The sequence below is a fragment of the Orussus abietinus genome, unplaced genomic scaffold (genome assembly GCF_000612105.2).
Source record: "Orussus abietinus isolate OABI.00-Male unplaced genomic scaffold, Oabi_2.0 scaffold19, whole genome shotgun sequence".
Lineage (NCBI taxonomy): Eukaryota > Metazoa > Arthropoda > Insecta > Hymenoptera > Orussidae > Orussus > Orussus abietinus.
Window position 1 is genome coordinate 58107 of NW_019395981.1, and position 20725 is coordinate 78831.

The window sequence follows — 20725 nt, forward strand, 5'->3', positions numbered from 1 at the left end:
AACAATCCCTCCGCTATACTCTAAAAATCAAATGAACAACATTTAGTCTTAAGTGACATCTCAGAAGTATAGGCACAAACTTGATATCACGAAGTCGAGAACTACGCCGCTTCGGTAATTTCAAACTTTCCCGCCCGCTGCTCAAGACAAGCTTGAGCAGGTTTAGGATGGGTTTCGGAACGCGTCTCCAGCGGGACGAAGTTGCACGGCCTCCCGCTCGGGCGGAGTGGCGCTGCACTTTGCGGCGATCGCCCGGTCGAATCTACGTCGAAGACGCTCGTCGATGCTCGTCGATGCTCGTGTTGCGATGTCGAGTGGGCAAAAAGGTGAACGGTGGGGCTGGGCGGGCCGCGGCAGGGGGGACAGGGGAAATGGAAAGGTAAAGTAAAGGTTAGAAGAGGTTATGAACTCTAACCCGCGGATGGGCGACCGAGTCGGCCAGTCGGCATGAACTGTCCAAATGAGACGTGGGCGGATCGTTCGTCGCTTCCCGCAATAAAGGTGAGTGGAAAAGCACTGATTTTCTCGAGCGACCGGCCGTTCGGACAGTTTCCATCGCCGCGGCCTTCGGTGCGGGACCCGAGGGGGCCAAGGTTCGTCGACGACGGAGCGAGCACGCCCTTCCGAGCTGCGCTCCGAGTCGAGGGACCGGCCAGCTCGCGTCCTTCTCTATTAATACATCGCGACGGCGTTCGGCTCCCGAGAGCTCGCCCGGTGCGATCGGCTCCTGACTTGTTTACGTAGGCGCGGACGTGTACGAATATAACCCTGTCCGTGCCGACGGCGGCGTCGGCTACGTCGCGCCGTGTCATCTCGACCGCGGCCCGTCGCACCTAACCTCGGCCCCGCCGTCGAGCACGCCTCCATCTCGCATACCTTGTTTACGATTCAACGGAACACCCGCGATACGTCGAGCCTTTCGTTACGTTAACCTATTTCCGATCCGGCGGCCGTACGTGCGCGGCGAAGCCTCTCGGGAGACCGCGCGCGTAAAACGCTCCGGATCGGCGCCGCGCTCGCATTTTTACCGACTCCCGGCACGACTATTTTACTAGGCTCCCGGCATTTTACGAGCCCGGCTCTCTCTCTCTCTGCATGGGAACGCTATTTATTAATTTATATTAAAGGCAACGGGAGGCGTGTGTGGTTTTTTTTTCTTTTTTCTTTCACCGACCTTCGACTGGGTCGGACGGAGAGGCACATAATGCCGTTGTTTATTATGCATGCTGGAGGATAACAGTAACCGACCGCCGCTGATTTCTATTCTGGCGTTTGAAGGTGCACAATGCGCCTATAGGATTTCTCGTCTCGCCGATCAGAATTTCGGGACAACGGGGTCACGGGTTGGCCCGTTCTCGAGCAAATTACTCGTGACTTGGGGTAAAACACCGTGAACTCTCGGCTCCACGTGTCAAATCGTATTTTACGTGGAATCTAGAGTGTAACCAATTAAGTGCCCGCGAGCCGCCGCCTTAAGGCGGCCTTAAGAATTGTTGACATCGCGCGATAGATCACGCTAGTCCCCGGGCACTTGTCGTTGATCTCGCAATTATCGCCCCAGCTGTTCCGCACGGCTGTGGAGTAATTAGCCGGGAAGTCGATAATATTTTAACCGTAGAAATTGCACCGTCGCACGGTCAACACCTCCTTCGTTACGATTTACTTCGTCATGTCAATTCCATATCGCGTTCCCTCGCACACTTTTTTTGTCAAGAAACGATACACAGTCAGTTTTCAGTTCACTTAATTTAACATTTATCTTTTAAGGTCTCCGCTACCTTTTTTCATGAACATAGCGAGGAGTAAATGATTGTTTGCTGCATTAAATGTAACTCGTCCGCTTTTGCAGGTCCCTTCATGCGTCACTAATTATATTTTCCATGAATTTTCTCGGTAAAATCGAATTTTGCTTGATATTCAATTGGGAAGCGTCGAACGAAACCGGAAAACAATTTGAACTGCGTGCGTTTTTTTTTCTTCTCAAGAGAATGGAGAATTACTCCAGAACCAATAGGGAACAGGTGTTACGATGGTGTTACGCATTGAGGTGGAATTTTTGCATAGAAAAAAAAAAAGTGCTCGGCGTCGAGTTAACGGCGATACAGGTCTTTTTTCACGGTGGAACGTGTTTAGTGGGAATTTTAATCCCTTCTAATTGATAGCTCGGATTTTTCTGAGGCCGCAGCCAGCGAAGACAATGGCTCTCGAGGTGGGCGTCATCCGCTGGCGGTGTCGAGTAGCGAAAGAGGAATCCGTGCCGAGTTGCAAGAAACGTGCAGAGGTTGTGCAGATTTTGCGCCCAGCGTGCGGGGCAGTGCGAGGTAGCGCGAGGTTGCGCGAGGTAGCGTAAGCCAGCGCGCAGGTAACCTTCGGACCCGGGAGCGACCTTTACCTGGCGGGACCGGCTGGACGGACGTAATTACTCTCCGATGACTATTCCTCGCCGTGGAAGCGGCAATTCCGAGAAGTTTAGCCGCCACTTTGAAAAGTTTACGGTCGAAAGGTTAGACCACCTCCCGGATCCGGCGTTTCTCTGGAGGGCCCTTAAGCCCCGACTGGCGGGTCCCTAAAACTTACCCCTGTCGAAATTGCCGCGACCCCTTCGGGAAATGCCGAGGGACGAGGCCCTTTTGACCAGCGGTTACTTCTCGAATTTTTCCTCGGCCGTTCCGGTTCCCCGCTAGGCCCGAATCCCGCACAATAACGCACTTTACGCGCGTCGTAAAGCGCGCCACGATACAGCCGATATGGCCGCAAACTTCGGACACCGCCGTTAAAGGGGAATTTTTGAATTTATTCCGCCGTTCCCGGTCGCGCCCGTGGGAATACGTGGAAAAGTAGGCTCTCGAAAAAGACATTGTTATTTTATGCACAGAGAAAATAAAAAATGTCATTGAACCCAAGAATGATTTCTTTGAATAGTACCTATGAAATATTTTGTTAATTCAATGAATAATTATTTGACTAGAACAAACTCGAATAAATTGGATGCAACGTTTATTCGGAACTATTACAATTTATTTGAGTCAAATCATTATTCTTGGAATTAATAAAATATTTCTTTGGCACTATTCAAAGAAATATTCCCTTGGTTCAATGAAATGTTTTTCTCACTGTGACACTTGTCGGATGGTGTACTAATTTTGTACGTTAAACACCTTGTGACTTTTTATAGGCTGAGTGCATAAGTGGATTAATATTTTCCTGTATAATCTTGCAAGGTTACGTGGTGTTTCTTTTTTACTTGATTTATTTTATGCTATGCAGAGATGTGTAGTAATTCACTCGTAAGACGTCGGAGTAATCATTTTACTCCAGCCGTGTTTATTAAAAGTGTATGGACTTTGTGAATATTTTTAAAAATGTAGCAACGCCGGATCTGGGTGACCCGACCGATTTGGACGTGAAGAACTGCAAAGATGGGCGTTTAGATACTTTGTATATTTCTAGACTCGTTGCGAGACTAATTAATCCTTCCGGCGATTATATCTCGGGATTCTGTCGGTCGGCGGGCCCTTGTAAGATTTTTCAGAATGGAAGAGAGTGATTATCGTCGCCTGAAAATTGACATGGGTTTTCGTTCGAGGTGTTCTCCGGAACGATCATGCCTGCTCGCGGGCAGTCCACCTCGTTTTGTCACCTTGCACGTGCCAACACATGCGTCACGTTCATTGACTTGTGCAGGGAACGCGAATGGAAGGTGGCCATTTAATCGTTCCCACTTCTGCCGGCGCCAGAAAATAAATATTTCCAGCGAGCATCGAACGGTATCCATCGAGGGATAAACGCGACGAGGGCGAAACGCCGATTAGAAGTTCTTGGGAGAATTTGTTGTGCCGTTAAGGTTAAAAAAATATTTAAACGGCCTGTTTCAAATAGGTCAGTCCGTCATTATGCCGTATACTTTGATTCAGGCCGAGCGTTTCTCTGACGTAATCGTAAGGTTCATGGAAACACTCAGGAAAATTGAGGGAAAAAAAAAAAAGAAAAGGAAAAATCACTCCTTTCGCAACGGCCGCCGAGTTGTTCGAGAAATGCCAACAGGACTTTGAGCGATGCCTCGCACCTTGTCCTTTAGCTCGAGAGAAGCATACGGCGAGTTGGCTCGATGAAACAAAAAATTCACCCGGAATAGTGGAGTAATATTGACCTCAGGACTGTGAGACGCCGTGAATGGAGTTCACTTTATAACGCAGAACGTTGGGAGATGTCTGGACGAGAAGGAGGTCAAAGGAATTCTTGTAGAAAGCAGCTGACCACATGACGTCCGGAAGTGCTACCAACGAATTTTAAAACGTTACGGTTGAAAGGTTGGACGACCTTGTGGCCCCTGGCCGAGGGTTCCTTCAGGGTGCCCGCAGGAAATCTGAGGAAAAGGAGCAGAAAGAGCATATTGGAATTTTCTCCAAGGTTCGAAAGACCCCCGGAAGGCAACTTTTATTTCATAAAAATAAGACCGTAATGCTACATTATTTTACAGTCCAACCGAATCGACGGAAGGATTTCTCTCTCCAAAATTGACCCCGATTTCTTCAGGAAATACCCCCAGGAAGTCCACCGCTCAATCACCGCCCAGTGCTAATTGAGACGATTCGGAGTGATTAAACGAGCAATCATCGCACGGTGTTGCCTGCCCTCGTTAGCTTATCAATGAGTGCATACATCGTATATCGCCTGCCCCATCGCAAATCAAGACGTCGGATTTCGCAAGAAACTATATACATGGATAGTTAGCCAGGAAACACGAACGTACGGCGGACGTTCCCGAACTTAGCCCGCTACTCCGATAAGAAGCTCGATAGCGATATCAGCGAGATACGATACCTCGAGTAGGTGCTCGCGATTACCGCCAGGTGTATGGGATTCCAAATGTCTCTTCAATCATCGCCGTATCTGATTAATCCCCAGTAGCGTGGAAAACACGCCCAACGCCGCATGATGTAAAGGACTCTAACGTTGCGAACGCGCCAACTCGAGATAAAGCTAAAAAATACCGTCGACAGTCGCATTATCTCGTGCAATACCGTCCAAAGCACCAAGAAGGCTCCGTAATCGCGGACCCTTTCGCCTAAACGTTAGCTTATTCGAAAACTAAAGCTTTAACCATAGATTTTCGTCCCCTGCGTCGTCGCATTCTCCGTCGCGAGATGCGTCACACGACGCGCATCCACTCGTCCTTCTGTGAAAACCTGAATAAGAAATTCCCCGCGACTTCGCGAAGTCCTTTCCTCCATCTCGAGGGGTCCCCTGGGAGGACTGCACCGTCGAGCGGGAAATTTCTCAATTCCCGTGCATAATTTAGCGCCCAACTCCCTCTGTCTCCTCGTCCTCGACTCGGCGACCTCCGGCCGACATATCCCGGTGCGATCGGTAGTGCCGACTCGGTACACGGGTGCCCTCTCCCTCTCTCTCGCTCTCTATCTCCCTCTTTCCCCCGTCCCCTCCCCCTCTTCCGACCTCGAGGGCCCGACCGATAAGTCATCGACGTCCCGTGACATAACCCGCAACCTGCGCGCGCGTCCGGCCGGGTCGGGCCCAGTCGAGCCGGGTCGGGCTGGGTCGGGCCGAGCGCAGGTAGGCAACCGGCGGGAGAATGCACCTGGTCGCGCTTACCTTCTCGGAGCACGAGAGTGACCTGCCAATCTGCTGGGGCCGCCCGTTGCGCCGCGGCGCGCGGAGAGCGGCCTGCCTACTCGTCCGAGCGTTCCCTGCCTCCCTGCGCTCACCTGCGCTCACCTGCGCTCACCTGCGCAAGGTTGCCTTTAAACTCGAGGCTTTCCTCCGGAGTTCAAACTGTAACGAGTGCCCGGCCGGACGTGTCTCCCGGCCCGAGGGACCCACCGGGCCCTCTCGCGTGTCCTGCGAGGATCTTTCCCGAGATCCTTCGCGAAGTCGAGATCCGGTTTGTGGTTTTTAGTATTTTTACGAGTTTTGCGTTTGTTAACCGTGGCCGGGAGAATTTTCCACGGATTTCGACGAGGATTGTGTGTCTCTTGGTGCGGACTAGGAGAACTGGGGCGCAGACGCGGAACCTGCCGAATTTTCGGCCCTCCTCAAAGGTCGACCCCGTCGAACTATCCACGTCGCTCGTTTCCCGGAGAAACTCGACCTCGCCCGGCGTGACGCGAGCCGATGGCCTCGACGGGGATGTCCCTCGCTCTCGGTAACCTTCGCCGAATTTTCCCCCGTTTCTTCTATGTCGTGGAACAGGTTGTTCGATTTCTGGCGGCAAGAATGATCCTCGACGAATCCGGAAACTTGGATGGCGCTCGTCGCCCCATAGAGTCGTTCCTGCAGGATTCTAGGGGACGAGTGCGGAGTTTTCTTTTTTTTTTTTTTTAGAGAACTACAGGTTTTAAGGATATTCGTTGCCAGTGGAATTCCACGAGGATTTTCGAGGACACTTTTGTGTAGAATGGACTCGTTTCTCGAAACTTTTGAGCGACCTAGGAATCGATCGACGTTAGGGAAGCGCCTTCAATTTGGTACGGCTTTACTCGGGTCTGGACACTTAGGGAGGAAGTGCCGGGACCTATTTTTCCCTACCTCGGGGATTCGTCACCCTCGACCGAGGTCGTTTCGCAAAAGTGAGAGGGTGTCGCGAGTACTCGCACTTGTCGCTCGGCGCCGACCCAAGAGGGGATGCCGACTCTCGAAATGGCCACTTCGAGACACTTTCGACTTCTCGCCGGACGTGCGTCGTGCGTTTCCCATGGACGTATTGCACATGGACCCGGCACACCGACTCCGCCGTCAAGGACCGTCGACTGCTCGACTATCGCGATTACCGTTATCAAAACGTGGAATGAAATCCGCGCCTTAAGGTGACACGAAAGTGGCATACATATAAAAAAATGCAGATAATTTGAACGAATTAAAAAAAAAAAGGAAGAAAAAACTTAAATTTCATCGGTGCCAGGACTTTCTTCCGGGCTTCCATTTTTATATCATATCTTTTTCTCTCGGGGCGCACTGACAAAAACCGATGGAAATTTACATACATTTTTACACACCTCCGAGCTGGAGTTTCATACTAGAAAAGCGTAAAATGGAAAAGTTACGAATTAAAAAATCTACGAATACACCTGACTGGGTGTATCTGCTGTATTAGTGCGTATTCCCTCGAATGCAATTTTTTTTTATTGTAATTTTCATCTACCTTAGATGCGGAATGTGACGTTGCAAAGACAATTTTATTGCCATCAATTGTGGAGTCGGATTAATCGATGTAGATCAACACATCTACTAGTTCATGTATTCTTTTCACGTCCTTGGGTTCCCGAGACCACGACCCTGTGCTTCGAAGGGAGCGCTTCCGCGACCTACCTCAACGATCCGCGAGGATATTCGGCCGATTCCTAGATATCGCTAGGCGCTCTACTTATCCGCTGTCGCGGCTGATCGATTCCCCGTACGCCCGGTCGACATTCCTGAGATTCGCCGTGGCCGGGGGCACTCCTCGCGGTGGCCGCTCCACTGGCAGGGGATACCTGCCACCGGCTGCCACTGGCTGCCACGCGAAATGACCGGGTCCGTATCGCGAGCGAGCGGCCGCGGATCCGCGGACGCCCCCGGCCAGTGCGGAGCTGCCGCTCGCGGTCGGCTGCCGGCGGGACCGACGACCGACGTTTTTCCATTCCTACTCCTCGCTTATTCGATTTAGGCCCCTGCGACACCTCGGGGCATCGATTCGACATGTGTTTGTCTGCGAATCTATAAATCCACGAGTCTACGGATCCATAAACGAGCCTCTTCACCGGTGCGGCCCAAGTGACTACCTCCTTTTTTAAGTTCCGGTGTCGAAGCAGTCGATGCTCGATTTTTTCTACACTTTTTATACGTTCATTTTCTGTAGTTTCCGCTCGTGTGAAGTTGGCTGGTTCGATCAACGAGAGGGTGGAATACCGGTAAAAGGGACATGGCAAAAGTGGCGACAATTCGGGATTTTTGGTAGACCGCGAGATCGCTTGGCTATGGATTCGTTGAGAGAGACTTTGAGAGGTTTTAGGGATCGATTTTCGATTTTGAATCGTGAATCGGTGATGTTTGATGGCGATTTGGGTCCTGGCTGCGATGCCAATCCTGCGACCTATGACAGGCTTCGGCATGCGGCTGTGAGCTGGCGGGAACCATCTCTTTCACCTCGGCAAACGGTGGCGGGGCGAAGTCGGAGACGAGACCAGAGCGAATGCTCTAGTTTCGATTTTTGCCAGAGCTCTGGCTTAGGCCTTCTCACCGAGTGTCCCTCGTAACTAAAAAGAAACGCCTGGGGAAAAATTATCCTTAGGTCGGATTGACCGGGAAAATTTAAACTTCGTATTTCTGTGAGCCGTCGGAGCATGTATCTGATATACACATGTTTCACCGAGAAGAAAAATTCTCCAAAACAAAGAAATACTTCCTCGGACAGTTAATAATTATTTGAATTAACAAGATATTTCTTTGGCACTAAATGAAATATTTCTCTGACTCAATGACATTTCTTTATCTCAATGTACGGGCAATGTTACGAATTCGGGGATTATTTAAAATTCGCGGGCAATTTGTTTTTTGCATTTTTATACATTTCTTGGCGAATAGTGCTCGATTTATCGCGTTGCCCGTGACGCGTGTACAGGGATGTTAATTTAATAATTCGAAATCATGGTGTTACGCGTTTTATATCGAGGGCCTAGTCGAGAGGGCGGAATCGGGGGAGAGGGTGTCGTGAAACAACACGTGGCACAGACGTAGAAAAGAGAAAACCGAGGACGAGGGGCTGGCCGCACCGTTGAAGAGGATAACGGGGATAGATGGTCTTACCGCGGTTCGATTTCCCTTCTCCTCGCCTGTGTTAAGATCGTGTTACCGACCGACGTTTAGATATATCGCTCGGCTGCAATTAATCGGGCCGGCAATTAAGATTTAATGTAAATCGGAGCGGTCTCGTACGCGCGGTCGACCCTTGACTTTTCGAGCCACGTAACCGCCGCAACTCGTTTGGCCTGCACTTACCTTCTCAGGTGTGCATTGCCGAGATGCAGATAAAAGGGTACACTCTGTTCGCTCGGCATTAGCATTTTCATCGGGAGATAACGCGACGTCTTCATCTCCTCGACGGAGATCAGCGTGGACAAATTGGACGCCAGAAGTGCACCTCGTTCGCCCCCTCGAGGATGCATCCTGGAAAGGGAGTCGAGATCGGAAAAATAGAATGCAGGATTTCCTTTAACCCACATAGGACGAGATTCCATGAGCTTATACGCGCAAAACAGGCGGCGAGGAAATAAGAAAAAAAATAAAGAAAAAGCAGGAAAAGAGAAGGAAGAGTCGCGAAAAGCCCCCGGTGGGCGTAGAATATTTATGGCACGTTTGACGGCAATAAACGTCATGTCTTCGGGTGGCTTCCTAAGGAAACCGAGAGATCGGTTACGGCTAGTGTAATGGTAATACTTACTATAACATTATAGGCATACGTGGAATACAGATTGCATATTGCCATGCATAGTCGCCGCGTATATGGACCTAACGAGGATCGCGTACAGTTCTGGGCCTTTTTTTATCCCCCCAGTAGGCGTTCGCGCCTTAAAAAGTGATAAGCTAACTGTACACTTTGTCGGGTATGGCTGCAAACGCGGATAGCTAACTTCTCTCCCTCTTCCGTTGGTCTTTTCAGAAAGAAATGGACAGAGACCACAGAGATCTGCGTGATCACGCCGTTGTGAACGAGAACGAGACCGATCGCAAGGTGGGAATGGATTTCCGAGGCTTGTCCCAGCATCCTGGAATGGACCACGGGGGTGACGGCGACGCGGAGGTAAACGTCTTTCTCGTATCTCGTTGACTTTGTCGAGCGATAAAGCGCATCATCCGCATCATCGCGAGTTATTCACGCGACAGAGACTTTGTTTCGGACGGACAATGCGCGCCCTTTGTCCCTCCCTTTTTTACCATTATCGCAAATCCGCGGAACACAGGGTGTCTGTCTTGAGCCGGGATGAGTCGATCGTGCTATATTTAGGCTTTCGCTCCAATTGCATGGCCGCGAACTCCGCTGTGAGAAACCTGCGCCGACATTTACGATTTGGAGCATGGCAAAGTTCTCCGCGCCCCTCGTGACCGCTCTTTACTCCATGGAGACTCTGTTCGTCCACCAATCCTGTAACATTAAATTCCGTCCTGGCTATAGCCTCAGAAAGCACGATTTCTCGAGAGAATCCTACCTCGTTTCACCCCGGAGCATTTTTTCATCCATGACGTCCCTTTTTCCTGGACCCCCACCCTAGGAAAAAAAAAGTTGGTTGACTCAAAGAAATGTGCACTGTCAAGAAAATCCTATCAAATGCGTCCAATGAAATATCAGATCGAGTAGACAAAATTCGTTTAAATCAACGTGAATTCTTGTTCTCAGGAAAATAATTGCTCCTCGAGATAATATATGATTCGGGCGCCGATATAGACGTCGGTAGTAGATTTGTTTCAGTCAACTAATTTTGTTCTCTCAGTGCAGGGGTTGAAAAATGAAAAATAACCACGTCATATTAGCTTGAAATTTTATGGACATTACTTTTTTTTATAGCAAAAATATGAATAGTTCCAATGCGCCTCGTCGGTTCTGCCGACGACTTTTCGAAGTATAACCTCGGCTCGACAGACTGCGTCCTGCGAATATGTTATGAATATGGTTATTCTTTTTTTTTTCTAATAAAAAAATATGAATAGTTCAATTACGCCTCGTCGGTGTCGACGATTACTTTTCGAGGTGTAACCTCGGGCCTATAGGTTGCATCACCGTCGCGGCCTGAGTTACGATGTCAAAATGACCGGGATAAATGTATGATGGTGACCTTGGCTGGCTGATGTTAGAAAGCATAAATACATGTTAACTTTGAAGCCGTCATGCTGCCCGCGCAATGCTCATCGATTTTTCTCGCCGTTACGTAGTCGAAATATGCGGGGAAAAAGGCTCGCCGAGGGTCGGCAGGAGGCGGAATGGAAGAGCGAAGCAAACGATACGACGCTTTGAAAACGACCGATTTGACGGCGTTCGGATGCCTCGCTCTTCCGGGAACGCGGGAAATGGCGACCGCGAGAGATCCTCGCGAGCGTGTCTAGGTCGGGAGGATCTGACATTTAAGTGTGAACCGCTGTCATTTTTGCTGCCATAGAGCGACATGGACGTAGATCAGAGGGAACTTACGGAGAGCATGTTCGACGACAAGGCGGAACGCAAATTGGCAAGGGATTTTCACGGTCTCGAACATCATCCAGCCACGGCCCATTTGCATATTGCGAGCGAACAGCTTAGTAATGTCGATGCGGAGGTGAGGCTCTTCGTTAGAAGCGACCGAATTTTAACTAAGGGTTCCGGGGGAATGTTCACGGAAATTAAGAACGGATTTTTTTTTTTAATAAATAAAAAAGAAGGATCGTCGCACCTTCCTTGGAAGGAAATAACCGTCCTGGAAATGCGAGGCGTAGAGATACTTTATCAGGGGTCGTGCGTTATTATATCGCCGTTAATCATCTCCTTTTTTTACCCGTGCAGGTGAAGTTATCCAGAGACGTACGAGGCTCGCTGGGCCTGGGCCTGTCCTTAGAGCTCTGCGTCGTGTGCGGCGACAGGGCGAGCGGTCGACATTACGGTGCAATAAGTTGCGAAGGTTGTAAAGGCTTCTTCAAGCGCAGTATTCGAAAACAGCTGGGCTACCAGTGCAGGGGCAGCAAGACCTGCGAAGTTACCAAGCACCACCGAAACCGCTGCCAGTACTGCAGACTCCAAAAGTGCCTGGCGATGGGAATGCGCAGTGACTGTAAGTTCATTTAATTCGTCCTGCGAGAATACGCGAGTCGGTTGTTATTAAGGTTGCATCGGGTCAGTCACCATCTAGGAATTCTTTACTTCCCGTTAAAGTTTCATCCCACGTTTGATAAACTAAATGGTGTACAATGGCGGACATGAATGCCTCCCCTGCAGATACGGCATCGCTTGTGCAGGATGGGAGGGCATTGATGTCTCCCAGTGTACTTCAAGTAGGGTCAACGCCGCGTGCCACATTGGCACGTGGTTGTACGACACTTTGATCGTAGGTATCCATACGTTAATAAAAACCGATTCGCGTCCGGTAACCTAGATCGATAGCGGTGTAGCCTCTGTAAGACACAGTCGATAGGATGTAATAATCATAAGCAAGCTTGGGGCGTTGCAGCGGTGCAGCACGAACGGAAACCTGTGCTGGGAGACACCGCCGGCACCAAAGTCGGCCCACGGAGTCCACGGGTCAAGCCGGAACCGCAGCAACCCGCACCGGAAGTAGCACCAGCCTGGGAACAACCCGAGAGTCCCAGCGTCGAAGACCAAAGCAGCGACAGTGACCTCAGTGACGCTTTAACTTTAGCTCGGGAACGTTTACTTATCTCCCACGCGTTGGACAATATGGCTAAGCTCATTGGAGACGTAAGTGAACCGAGTCTACCGATACATGCAGTGAGGATAGAATAAAATATTAAGATCTTTCGATAGTCATTGGAAATGAACGGTGGGACGAGTTTCCTAAAACTGGGGAATGTTCGTTGTTCCAGAGCGTCAATGGGTCCGGTGAACCCGAAGAGGAATGGACAGGACAGCTCTTGTCCGAAAGGCACACGGTGTTCGAGCTCAGGGCACCTAGTCCAGCACCCGCCTACTTGTCGATACATTATATCTGCGAAAGTGCTGCCAGATTGCTGTTCCTCTCGGTGCATTGGGCCAGAGGAATCCCTGCCTTCCAAGCCTTGCCGTGAGTATCCTCCCCGTCGAGGGTTGGGAGCTACCGGTGGAAAATTGCGACCATCGCCTCCGTACTTTGGATGTAACGCGTAACGTTGAATACACATTTCCTTTTTTTTTCCTTTTCCAGTTCCGAAGTGCAAACCACGTTGGTGCGCAGTTCCTGGGGCCAGCTGTTCACCTTAGGCCTTGCCCAGTGCGCGTACACCCTGTCGCTCCCTAGTATTTTAACTTCGATAATAAACCATCTCCAGGCGAGCATCGCCCAGGAGAAGATCACCGCCGGCAAGGTGAAGTCCGTCACGGAGCACATATGCCGACTGCAGGACTGCATCAGCTCTTTGCATAAATTGCAAGTGGATGCTGCGGAGTATGCGTACCTTAAGGCTTTGACCCTCTTCAGTGCTGGTGAGTCGCGCGAACGGGAACGGCATTCGGAATTCTAACAATTCGAGCGCAATGAGCATTCTATCCCATGCATAACCCGGCAGTCGGGAAACTAATTGTTTCTTCTCTCTTAGATAACGTATTAGCTGGAGTATGGCGCAAAAAGGTAGAGGTCTTGCAAGAAGCCGCATGGAACGAATTGCAACAACGCGTCGGGTCCGACAGGTTACCTCGTCTATTGCTCAGGCTGGCGCCTCTTCGTTCCATTAATCCCAGAGCCCTGGAAGACCTCTTCTTCGCGGGACTTATTGGCAGGGTAAGCGTCGCGAGTGTAGTGCCTTACATTCTTACCATGCAAGACTGTAAAACTGAACCTGAGAGCCAAATGGGGTGACAGCTGTTGCTCGTGCAATGTAAATCGTGACCTAAGAGCATAGTATTTACAATTTAGTGATGGATGCTGTTATACCTTTCGATGTCAGGGTACCGCCAGTAGCTTTTTCCTCTTTTTTTTTTTCTTTTCAAATCATACCGTTTCCCAGTATGTTCCGATTGGTGCAATCAAATCAAGTGTAATCAAATATCACCCAGGTGACTTGGAGCAGTGTCGGTAACTGGTACATGTTTTGACAATTGGCCCGCTTCATTATTCGACTGCTTTGCAACCTTTTTTTTTCTCTCCCTGTTCTACGTGACCAGAGGGCGTTTATCCTGTGGAAAGTTAGGTGTTCTCCATCGGTTTCTAATCTGCGTTCTTCCGGTATTGTCTCTTATTATTAGAACGTTAAACAGTGCTTGGACAAGTTCGCGGAGACGTTCACGAAGTTACACATTGAGATAGGTGCTTTAGATTAGTTTCTTTAGGCGTCGGTTTCAAAGGAATTGCAAGGTTGGCTCGACTCGGTATGGCTGGGATGATTTCTGTTTAATTCGGTGCAATCTGTTACGAGAAATTAAGCCGGGGGGGGAGCAAGATAGTAAACGCAATAAACGTCAAGAAATGCCGTGATAACTAACTTAATAACCTTTTGGGATTTTATAATATCGAGAGAGAGAAAATAGAGAGAGGACTTACGAACAGCAAGGAATTGAACGATCCCAAAATTGTCCCCTGAAAATGATCTTTTATATGAAATTATAAAAATAAATAGTATTCATTTATAATTTGTTATTACGTAGTCGCGTAATGGTAGTTCATGCTCGATGTTTTGCTCGAATTGGTATCCACCACTTGCCTTTTCAATGCTCTTAGAACTTGTTATACACAAAACTTTCCAAAGACTTCTCTGGAGAACGTCGATATACAGCACAGAAGGTGATTTACATTAGCGTATCTTACTGCTCCTGAGTATAAGCGAAGCGTACTGACGAAACAGTTGGATATTCGGATAAACTGGATATGAGACCGGTCATCGGAAAGTCGCTTCGGAAAGTCTTGTATATTGATAGCTCCTAAAACACCCTTGAGGCGACGGTATCATAGGAATACGCTCGACAATGAAATAATTATCTGAAGGTGATACTTTGGATGCCTAATTGAATTAAGGAATTAGATCGACCCTGTTCTCCTCGATATTTCATACCGTTTGGCCTCGACACGTGATCCCAGTTAATATCGTCGGAAGCATTGAAGCCTTCCACACTTGTTCGAAAGACGACAATATAAAATGTACTTTTTTTTTTCTTTTCTTTTTCTTTCGTGAGAGAAGCGTGAATACTTAACGTAGGCTTAGAGAATTTTAATAACTGTACATGCGTTTACTTAACTACATGTAAATGTAATATTTTATTGTTAACTGTAATGACATATTAATTACCGTATGCTACCAATCACTGTTTCGACTAGAAGTACGTTAGCTTCGAAGGAAATTACGTGGAAAAAGTATTGTCAGCCCGCCGATACAATTCAGGAAATCCAACTCGTACTCGTTGACTCCTGAGAATGCATTGTACGTGGTCGTTACACGTAATTTGCATATCGATCTTTAAATTCTTATGCGGATCTTAATTTAATTGCATCAGTTCGCGTTGACCAAATTAGATTGACATAAAGACACAAAGTCAAACCTTATAAAAACAATTAGTCGTTATTCGTGCGGAATGCATTGATGTTAGTTGCGTTACGTATGTAAATTACGACTGCAACATTCTTGCGGAAGTTAAAACCTTTAGAGGAGAAGAAAGAAAAACAAATAGATGACAAATTTATTCCACATTCCTGAATTTACGTAAAGTGTATAACTTACGTTTTAGATTGTGGTCAAAAGTGCTAACTTTAAATTCGTTTACATAAAATTTTATGTATCATAATTTAAACGCATCTCGCATGAATGAAATGCGTTACGCAAATTGGTTTATGCTAAAGTGATACAAATTTGCGGTTAATGCATTCATCCAGATTACAGTTTTCATTATGGACATGTAGAGAATAGGTCTCATTCGCATTTGATATCCACTCGTCTTAGACACTGAGATGCCTAACTTGAGTAAGTGGGTATTTATTGAAGATGTATTAAGTATGAAATTAATATTAGAAGTATGTATAAAGGAAAAGTTCTACAGCCAGTATTTTTTGGACGGTTGTCGAAGTTTTTAAGGGATGAGAATAGAGATATGAATTATTAGTCGTGTATAAAAGAGTTTTACGCTTAAATCTATATATTTGAACACCAATTTAGCGATTTCTGACGTATCAATAACTGGTTAAATCAGATGTTATTAGCGTGTTCATAGATTTCTCTTTTAAATATGATAGGATTTAAAGTTATCCTCGTTCCGTATCGGGGGATTATTTTGTAATTTAGCGAGCATTTTTTTTTTTTCACAAAAAATGATGTATCAATTGTTTGCGAAACTGTTCAAATTGGAGTGCAAGAATTGATGCTTTTACATGCGTTTAATGACGATCAGTGGCATAGAGTTGACATTTATGTCTGCCATTGCATCAGGGCAACGGATAATAAATAATTCATAAGCGTTAAGTACCTTCTTAGGTATTGTTCAAGGGAAAACTGCAATGTACATAACAAAATGTGCCTATATAAAAACAAATATTTATATTAACGATAATAATTTTGTAATTAATATTATACATATACCAGTAACGAGAAGTAAATAAAGTACGAGATTATCAGAGCTACCTCTTGTTACAATTGACTCATGCTTCTTTCATCCTATTGCAGAACGAACAAGTAGTAGTGGTACTCGCATACACAGCAGTAATTGCTTCATATCCTAATTGAAGTGTAAAAAGTGTAGAAAATCTGTGCCATTACTATCGAAATCTCTCATCTGTTCCTTCTTTTTTACTTACTTGCTATTCAGCGAAACAAACTTCGAGGATTGGAAATCAACGTTGTGTCTACGATCAAGGAGGTGCAGCTGCTGTCATCCACGGACATACATTTTGGAATATGGCTACAATATATGTACATACGAGATTTATTAGACTATATATCAAATTCGAACAATAAAAAATTAAAATTACATATCTTTAGGTGTAACCAATTGTTTCCAATTTCTGTGGTAGACTTGGCCAATTATTTTTAATATAAAACTACGCCGAATGAAAATCAGAATAGAGGTAAAAATAAATGACTGTACGTCCATCTCTGATTTCAGTATTAGTACAGGCTCATCTCACGTTGACTCGGAGTGACTGGAAATAACGGCGTCGCACTCTGTTACTAAATAATTATATTTGTATTAAATCACTATCTGTGTATTTATGTTTCGTCATAAATCACTAGTTCACAGCTCCATTTCTCCCAGTTTAAACAATACCCCTTAACAGTATTACAGATTCAAGCTTTGTTTTTCTCCCGTAAAAAGTAAAGATAATTACGGCACCCGCTGCGCCGCATAAAGTCCTAAAGCGTGTGATGATCGGCTTTAAACAATAGCGCCTCTTCGAAATGAAAAGACGTTCTCCTCTTGGAGCATTTCTTTCGTCGGGCCTTTCAGATCACACGCAACGAAGGCAAAGCATTCTTTCTTTCTTTTTTTTTCTTCTTTTTCCATAACGCGATCGCGTACGTCCGAATTTCCGACACCGGGCATTACTGGCGTCGGTCGCTCTTTGTTAGGTTTACTTAAAATTTTTATCACAAATCCCTATTATTAAATCTAAACGGGCCTAATTAATAAAGAGCAAATCGCTGTATGGACACGCGTCTCGGCATACATTAATAAAAATATATACAGGGATGTGAATTATGTCATTTAACGACCATTGTAACTGAGCAAAGGAACCCCAATGTCGTTAAACTCTTTTGTCGTTGCTTGATGTCAAGTAATTACAAGTACCGATCTACACTGTTAAAAACAATTGCATTAAATTTAACAGATGTACAAGTGTGTACTTCGTCTCAAAGCCTTGGGAATTTTAAGTCGGCGTAACAGCTTTTATGATTAATTCTAATAACTTAATATCGGTGAAATTTATATTGTGCACCCGATGTCATTTATATGTGCTATATCTGATTGTGAATGTAGCGTTGATATTGTTAACAGTGTAGATGTTACCGAACGACGTCCAATTTCAAATGATTAAGATGACGGTACATTTTTTAAACTAATTACTCGGTTACAATCGCAACTAAATTATGTACATAGATCTCATCGCTGAATATATATACGACCAAACGCTTGCTGCAGAGTATGGGCATTGGGAATTAACTGTAATTGCTAGTAACAATATTGTTGACAATGTTAAAGGAAACACAAGGCTCATCGATGACGGCTGAACTAACAACGTTTATAACAACCAATGAACAAATATAGCTAATGACTTCTTTGTTTATCATTGCTGGTATTGGAAGTATCGACAGTGCAGCTTGTTACGAGGCATGGTAGCTAATACAGCAATCCACTGCGTTACACTATCACCGCCAGTAATTAGTCATTTGCTTCGATTAAATTGTATCCGCAAGGTCTGTCACGGAAACCTGAGTTTCTGCGTTAAGATCGTCGGTACGACGAAGTAAAGCCGACGGTCAACCCATGGAATCGTGTCAAGAATTTTTATTGCGTTATATGTAGAACTCTTATACTCCAGTAATCGAACGTACGAGCTTGATGCTTGAGTTTCTCGAGGTCCAGTTTTAGAGTCGGCACTCTGATTTGGTCTAAATAAACTGGAGTTGCCAAAATACCATTAAAAAGAATTTACATAAAAACTTAGAGTCAAGGAAACGGTTGACTGCAATTTCATTTTGTGATGTAAACGTAGGCTTCTAGGCCCGACACAGTGACATCGTCATTATACAAAGTCAGTTTTATCATACATCTACTTATTGTTAATTTACCTAAGTTATGGGCTAATCGATTCGAAACACGTCGGAAATTACGTTACGGTACAAATGTATTCTTTTGAACTTCGTAGATTCGTATTCGGCCCGAGATGTAAATTTCGTAATTTTGAATAGCACTCAATAACGGTGAAATTTATCGGTGATTGTAGTGGAAAAAAATTATTTATAAGCGCAATCACCGAAGCAGCCGTTTTAACAAATGAAGGTCATTGTTGTCGAAATCTAATCATTTTAAGTCGTGCTATCTACACAAAATTAAATTAAGTGATCTCTTTTGTGACGAGAGCCTTTGCTCGTGTTATGAAATCGTTTTAGAAACTCAGTTCCTGGCGATTTTTGAGTGGACAAACTCAATAAGATCTGTAGTGGGTATTTTCGATTCCATATTTACTTTTGCTATAGTACGGATAATATTACCCATTAGCACGCATAAGTACGTACATGAAACGCAGTGACAGATACAACCAGCCGGTACTCCGGTGAAATCTAACCACTACTCAGAAGCCTTCATTTTGCAATAATATGAGTGGCATTTTTCCCAGACATGTATTAAAGCTGACCAGATAGCCTAGTTTGACAGTAGATCAGCTGATTCGACACGATGACTCCATGGGAGACATTAAGTGGTAGGATGGTAGGAGTTGATTAAGGCGGCATCGACTGGTTCCATGCACGAGGGACATGTCAGCGAGCGCAGTAACCAATCGTCGATACAGGTGGCATGGTAGGTATGCATACAAGGCAAGTAACGAACTTCCTCTCCTACCAAGAGTTCCATCATGCAAATGACACATTCCCCTTTCTTGGCCCCGTCGTACTCCCGTGTTGGTAAATGTTGTATCAATCCTATGCGTTTGGCAATTCGCACCTGATGCTCCTCTTCAGTTAACATCCCTCCGCCCCCAGTATTTACAACAACCCCAATTCCTTGAGTAATTCCCAATTCGGTCGATTGCAGATTACGCTCCCTTGTAGCAATGGGTGGATAATACCCTCCGGTCACCTCCTGTAAAATCATAGGTTTCATTTCGGTTACACAAAGGACTAGCTATAACCTCTACAAACTATCCCGTTTGACCAATATCCATAACTTGAAGAAACAAATATGTATCTTCATCTGCTTTTACATGCCTGTGTACATGAAAATCACTGTAAACAAAGGTAATTCTCTAAAAGGATATTTCCACGATTAACTCGGTTCCATTATACTGCATTAATTTCTGCGAACTCCACATCAAAATGATAACTGTAATCTTACTGTACATAACAAAGAAGCCTTACCGTTGAACGAGTCTTCGCAATAAAAGACGTTCAATACATCAGAATTAAAATTAAGGCCGTCAACTTTTCAACGATCATGCCCAAAATACAAAAGACTTTGTATAAAATTGAACGATCTCTTGTTGAATTAATAACAAAGCAATTAAAGCCTGCAAGTTATTGGTGCGATAAGGTTAAAATTACATTGTAAGGTATCGGTGGTCCCAATGCTTCTTGCAGGAAACCACTAGTCAATGCAGGGTCAGGACTATTGTTGAGTAGAGTGTTGTTATCCTGCTGACTGCCTCCGACGCGCTTGAAGCAGTTTCCCATGTTCTTCACCTCTCTGTCCCTCTAAGTAGTCCGTAGTACTGCGTTCTCATCCACCAACCTCGATGCCGATTACAAGGCCTCGATTCGCACGGCCGGAGATCCTGCGATTCCTGGCCCCATCACATCGACTCGTCTTTGTATTGGCGATCCTCGGGAGATCCACCGTGATCTACCCAGCGGATGACAGATCCTCGCTATACCCTGGGCACAAACTTGTTATGACCAGGACATCATCTGTCACCCGACTCGTACAGCTGAGTGCACTCCACCACCATCTACGCAAACGCAATACTTTCTGCCCGAGTCGAGTCACAGGTTGTGAAAAAGTACTTCACGACTTATCGCGAGAACGACGTTCGCTAGACTGTCAGTAGAATCGCACTCGCTCAGGATCACGAGACATCGAGATATCGAATATTGCGCTCTGCCGTATCGGCGGCTCTGATTGGTCGAGACGTCTAGAGAATTGGCGCCATCTTGGCGCACTGCGCGTTACTAACCTTACCATGAAGTTCGTCATCTACGTATTCGCACACTCTGAGAGTAGAATTTACTACTAGACTCGGATGAAATCTGCCGAAAACCATGGCGTCTATGGTTTTAATCTACCACTAGCGTCGGTAGTCGCCCCGCCATTGAGCTATGAACGTTAGAATGCTCACTCAATCGGAGACAATGCTATTTT

The 20725-nt window shown here is 46.2% G+C and overlaps 2 protein-coding genes across 8 annotated transcripts; one reads left to right on the forward strand and one right to left on the reverse strand.

The window, feature by feature from the left end:
- Positions 1–347: 347 nt before the first annotated feature.
- LOC105699830 (orphan steroid hormone receptor 2) lies at positions 348–16274 on the forward strand. 7 transcript variants are annotated; one of them, XM_012425177.1, is made up of 8 exons: positions 348–501; positions 9656–9796; positions 11148–11303; positions 11528–11792; positions 12174–12436; positions 12562–12758; positions 12879–13156; positions 13270–16274. In XM_012425177.1, exons 1-8 carry the CDS (start codon positions 448–450, stop codon positions 13527–13529), a joined length of 1614 nt encoding a protein of 537 aa, XP_012280600.1. In that variant the 5' UTR covers positions 348–447; the 3' UTR covers positions 13530–16274. The 7 variants fall into 7 exon arrangements, with proteins under 7 accessions (XP_012280600.1, XP_012280601.1, XP_012280606.1 ...); XM_012425178.1 differs by having other exon boundaries at positions 12189–12436; XM_012425180.1 differs by lacking the exon at positions 348–501 and adding an exon at positions 5820–5902.
- Positions 16275–16560: 286 nt separating this feature from the next.
- LOC105699831 (RING finger protein 11) lies at positions 16561–20395 on the reverse strand. The gene is made up of 2 exons (XM_012425184.2): positions 19912–20395; positions 16561–19453 (listed from the first exon to the last, which is right to left on the reverse strand). The coding sequence occupies exons 1-2, from the start codon at positions 20038–20040 to the stop codon at positions 19067–19069; spliced, it is 516 nt and encodes a 171-aa protein (XP_012280607.1). The 5' UTR covers positions 20041–20395; the 3' UTR covers positions 16561–19066.
- Between the last annotated feature and the right edge of the window lie 330 nt (positions 20396–20725).

What these genes read in the sequence shown, in the direction of transcription:
- LOC105699830 (XM_012425177.1), top strand. Translation starts at nt 448, where the DNA reads ATGAACTGTCCAAATGAGACGTGGGCGGATCGTTCGTCGCTTCCCGCA. An exon ending in CGTCGCTTCCCGCAATAAAG is followed by an intron (nt 502 to 9,655) that starts GTGAGTGGAAAA and finishes TGGTCTTTTCAG; the next exon opens with AAAGAAATGGACAGAGACCA. An exon ending in GGGGTGACGGCGACGCGGAG is followed by an intron (nt 9,797 to 11,147) that starts GTAAACGTCTTT and finishes TTGCTGCCATAG; the next exon opens with AGCGACATGGACGTAGATCA.
- LOC105699831 (XM_012425184.2), bottom strand. Translation starts at nt 20,040, where the DNA reads ATGGGAAACTGCTTCAAGCGCGTCGGAGGCAGTCAGCAGGATAACAAC. An exon ending in GACCACCGATACCTTACAAT is followed by an intron (nt 19,454 to 19,911) that starts GTAATTTTAACC and finishes ATGATTTTACAG; the next exon opens with GAGGTGACCGGAGGGTATTA.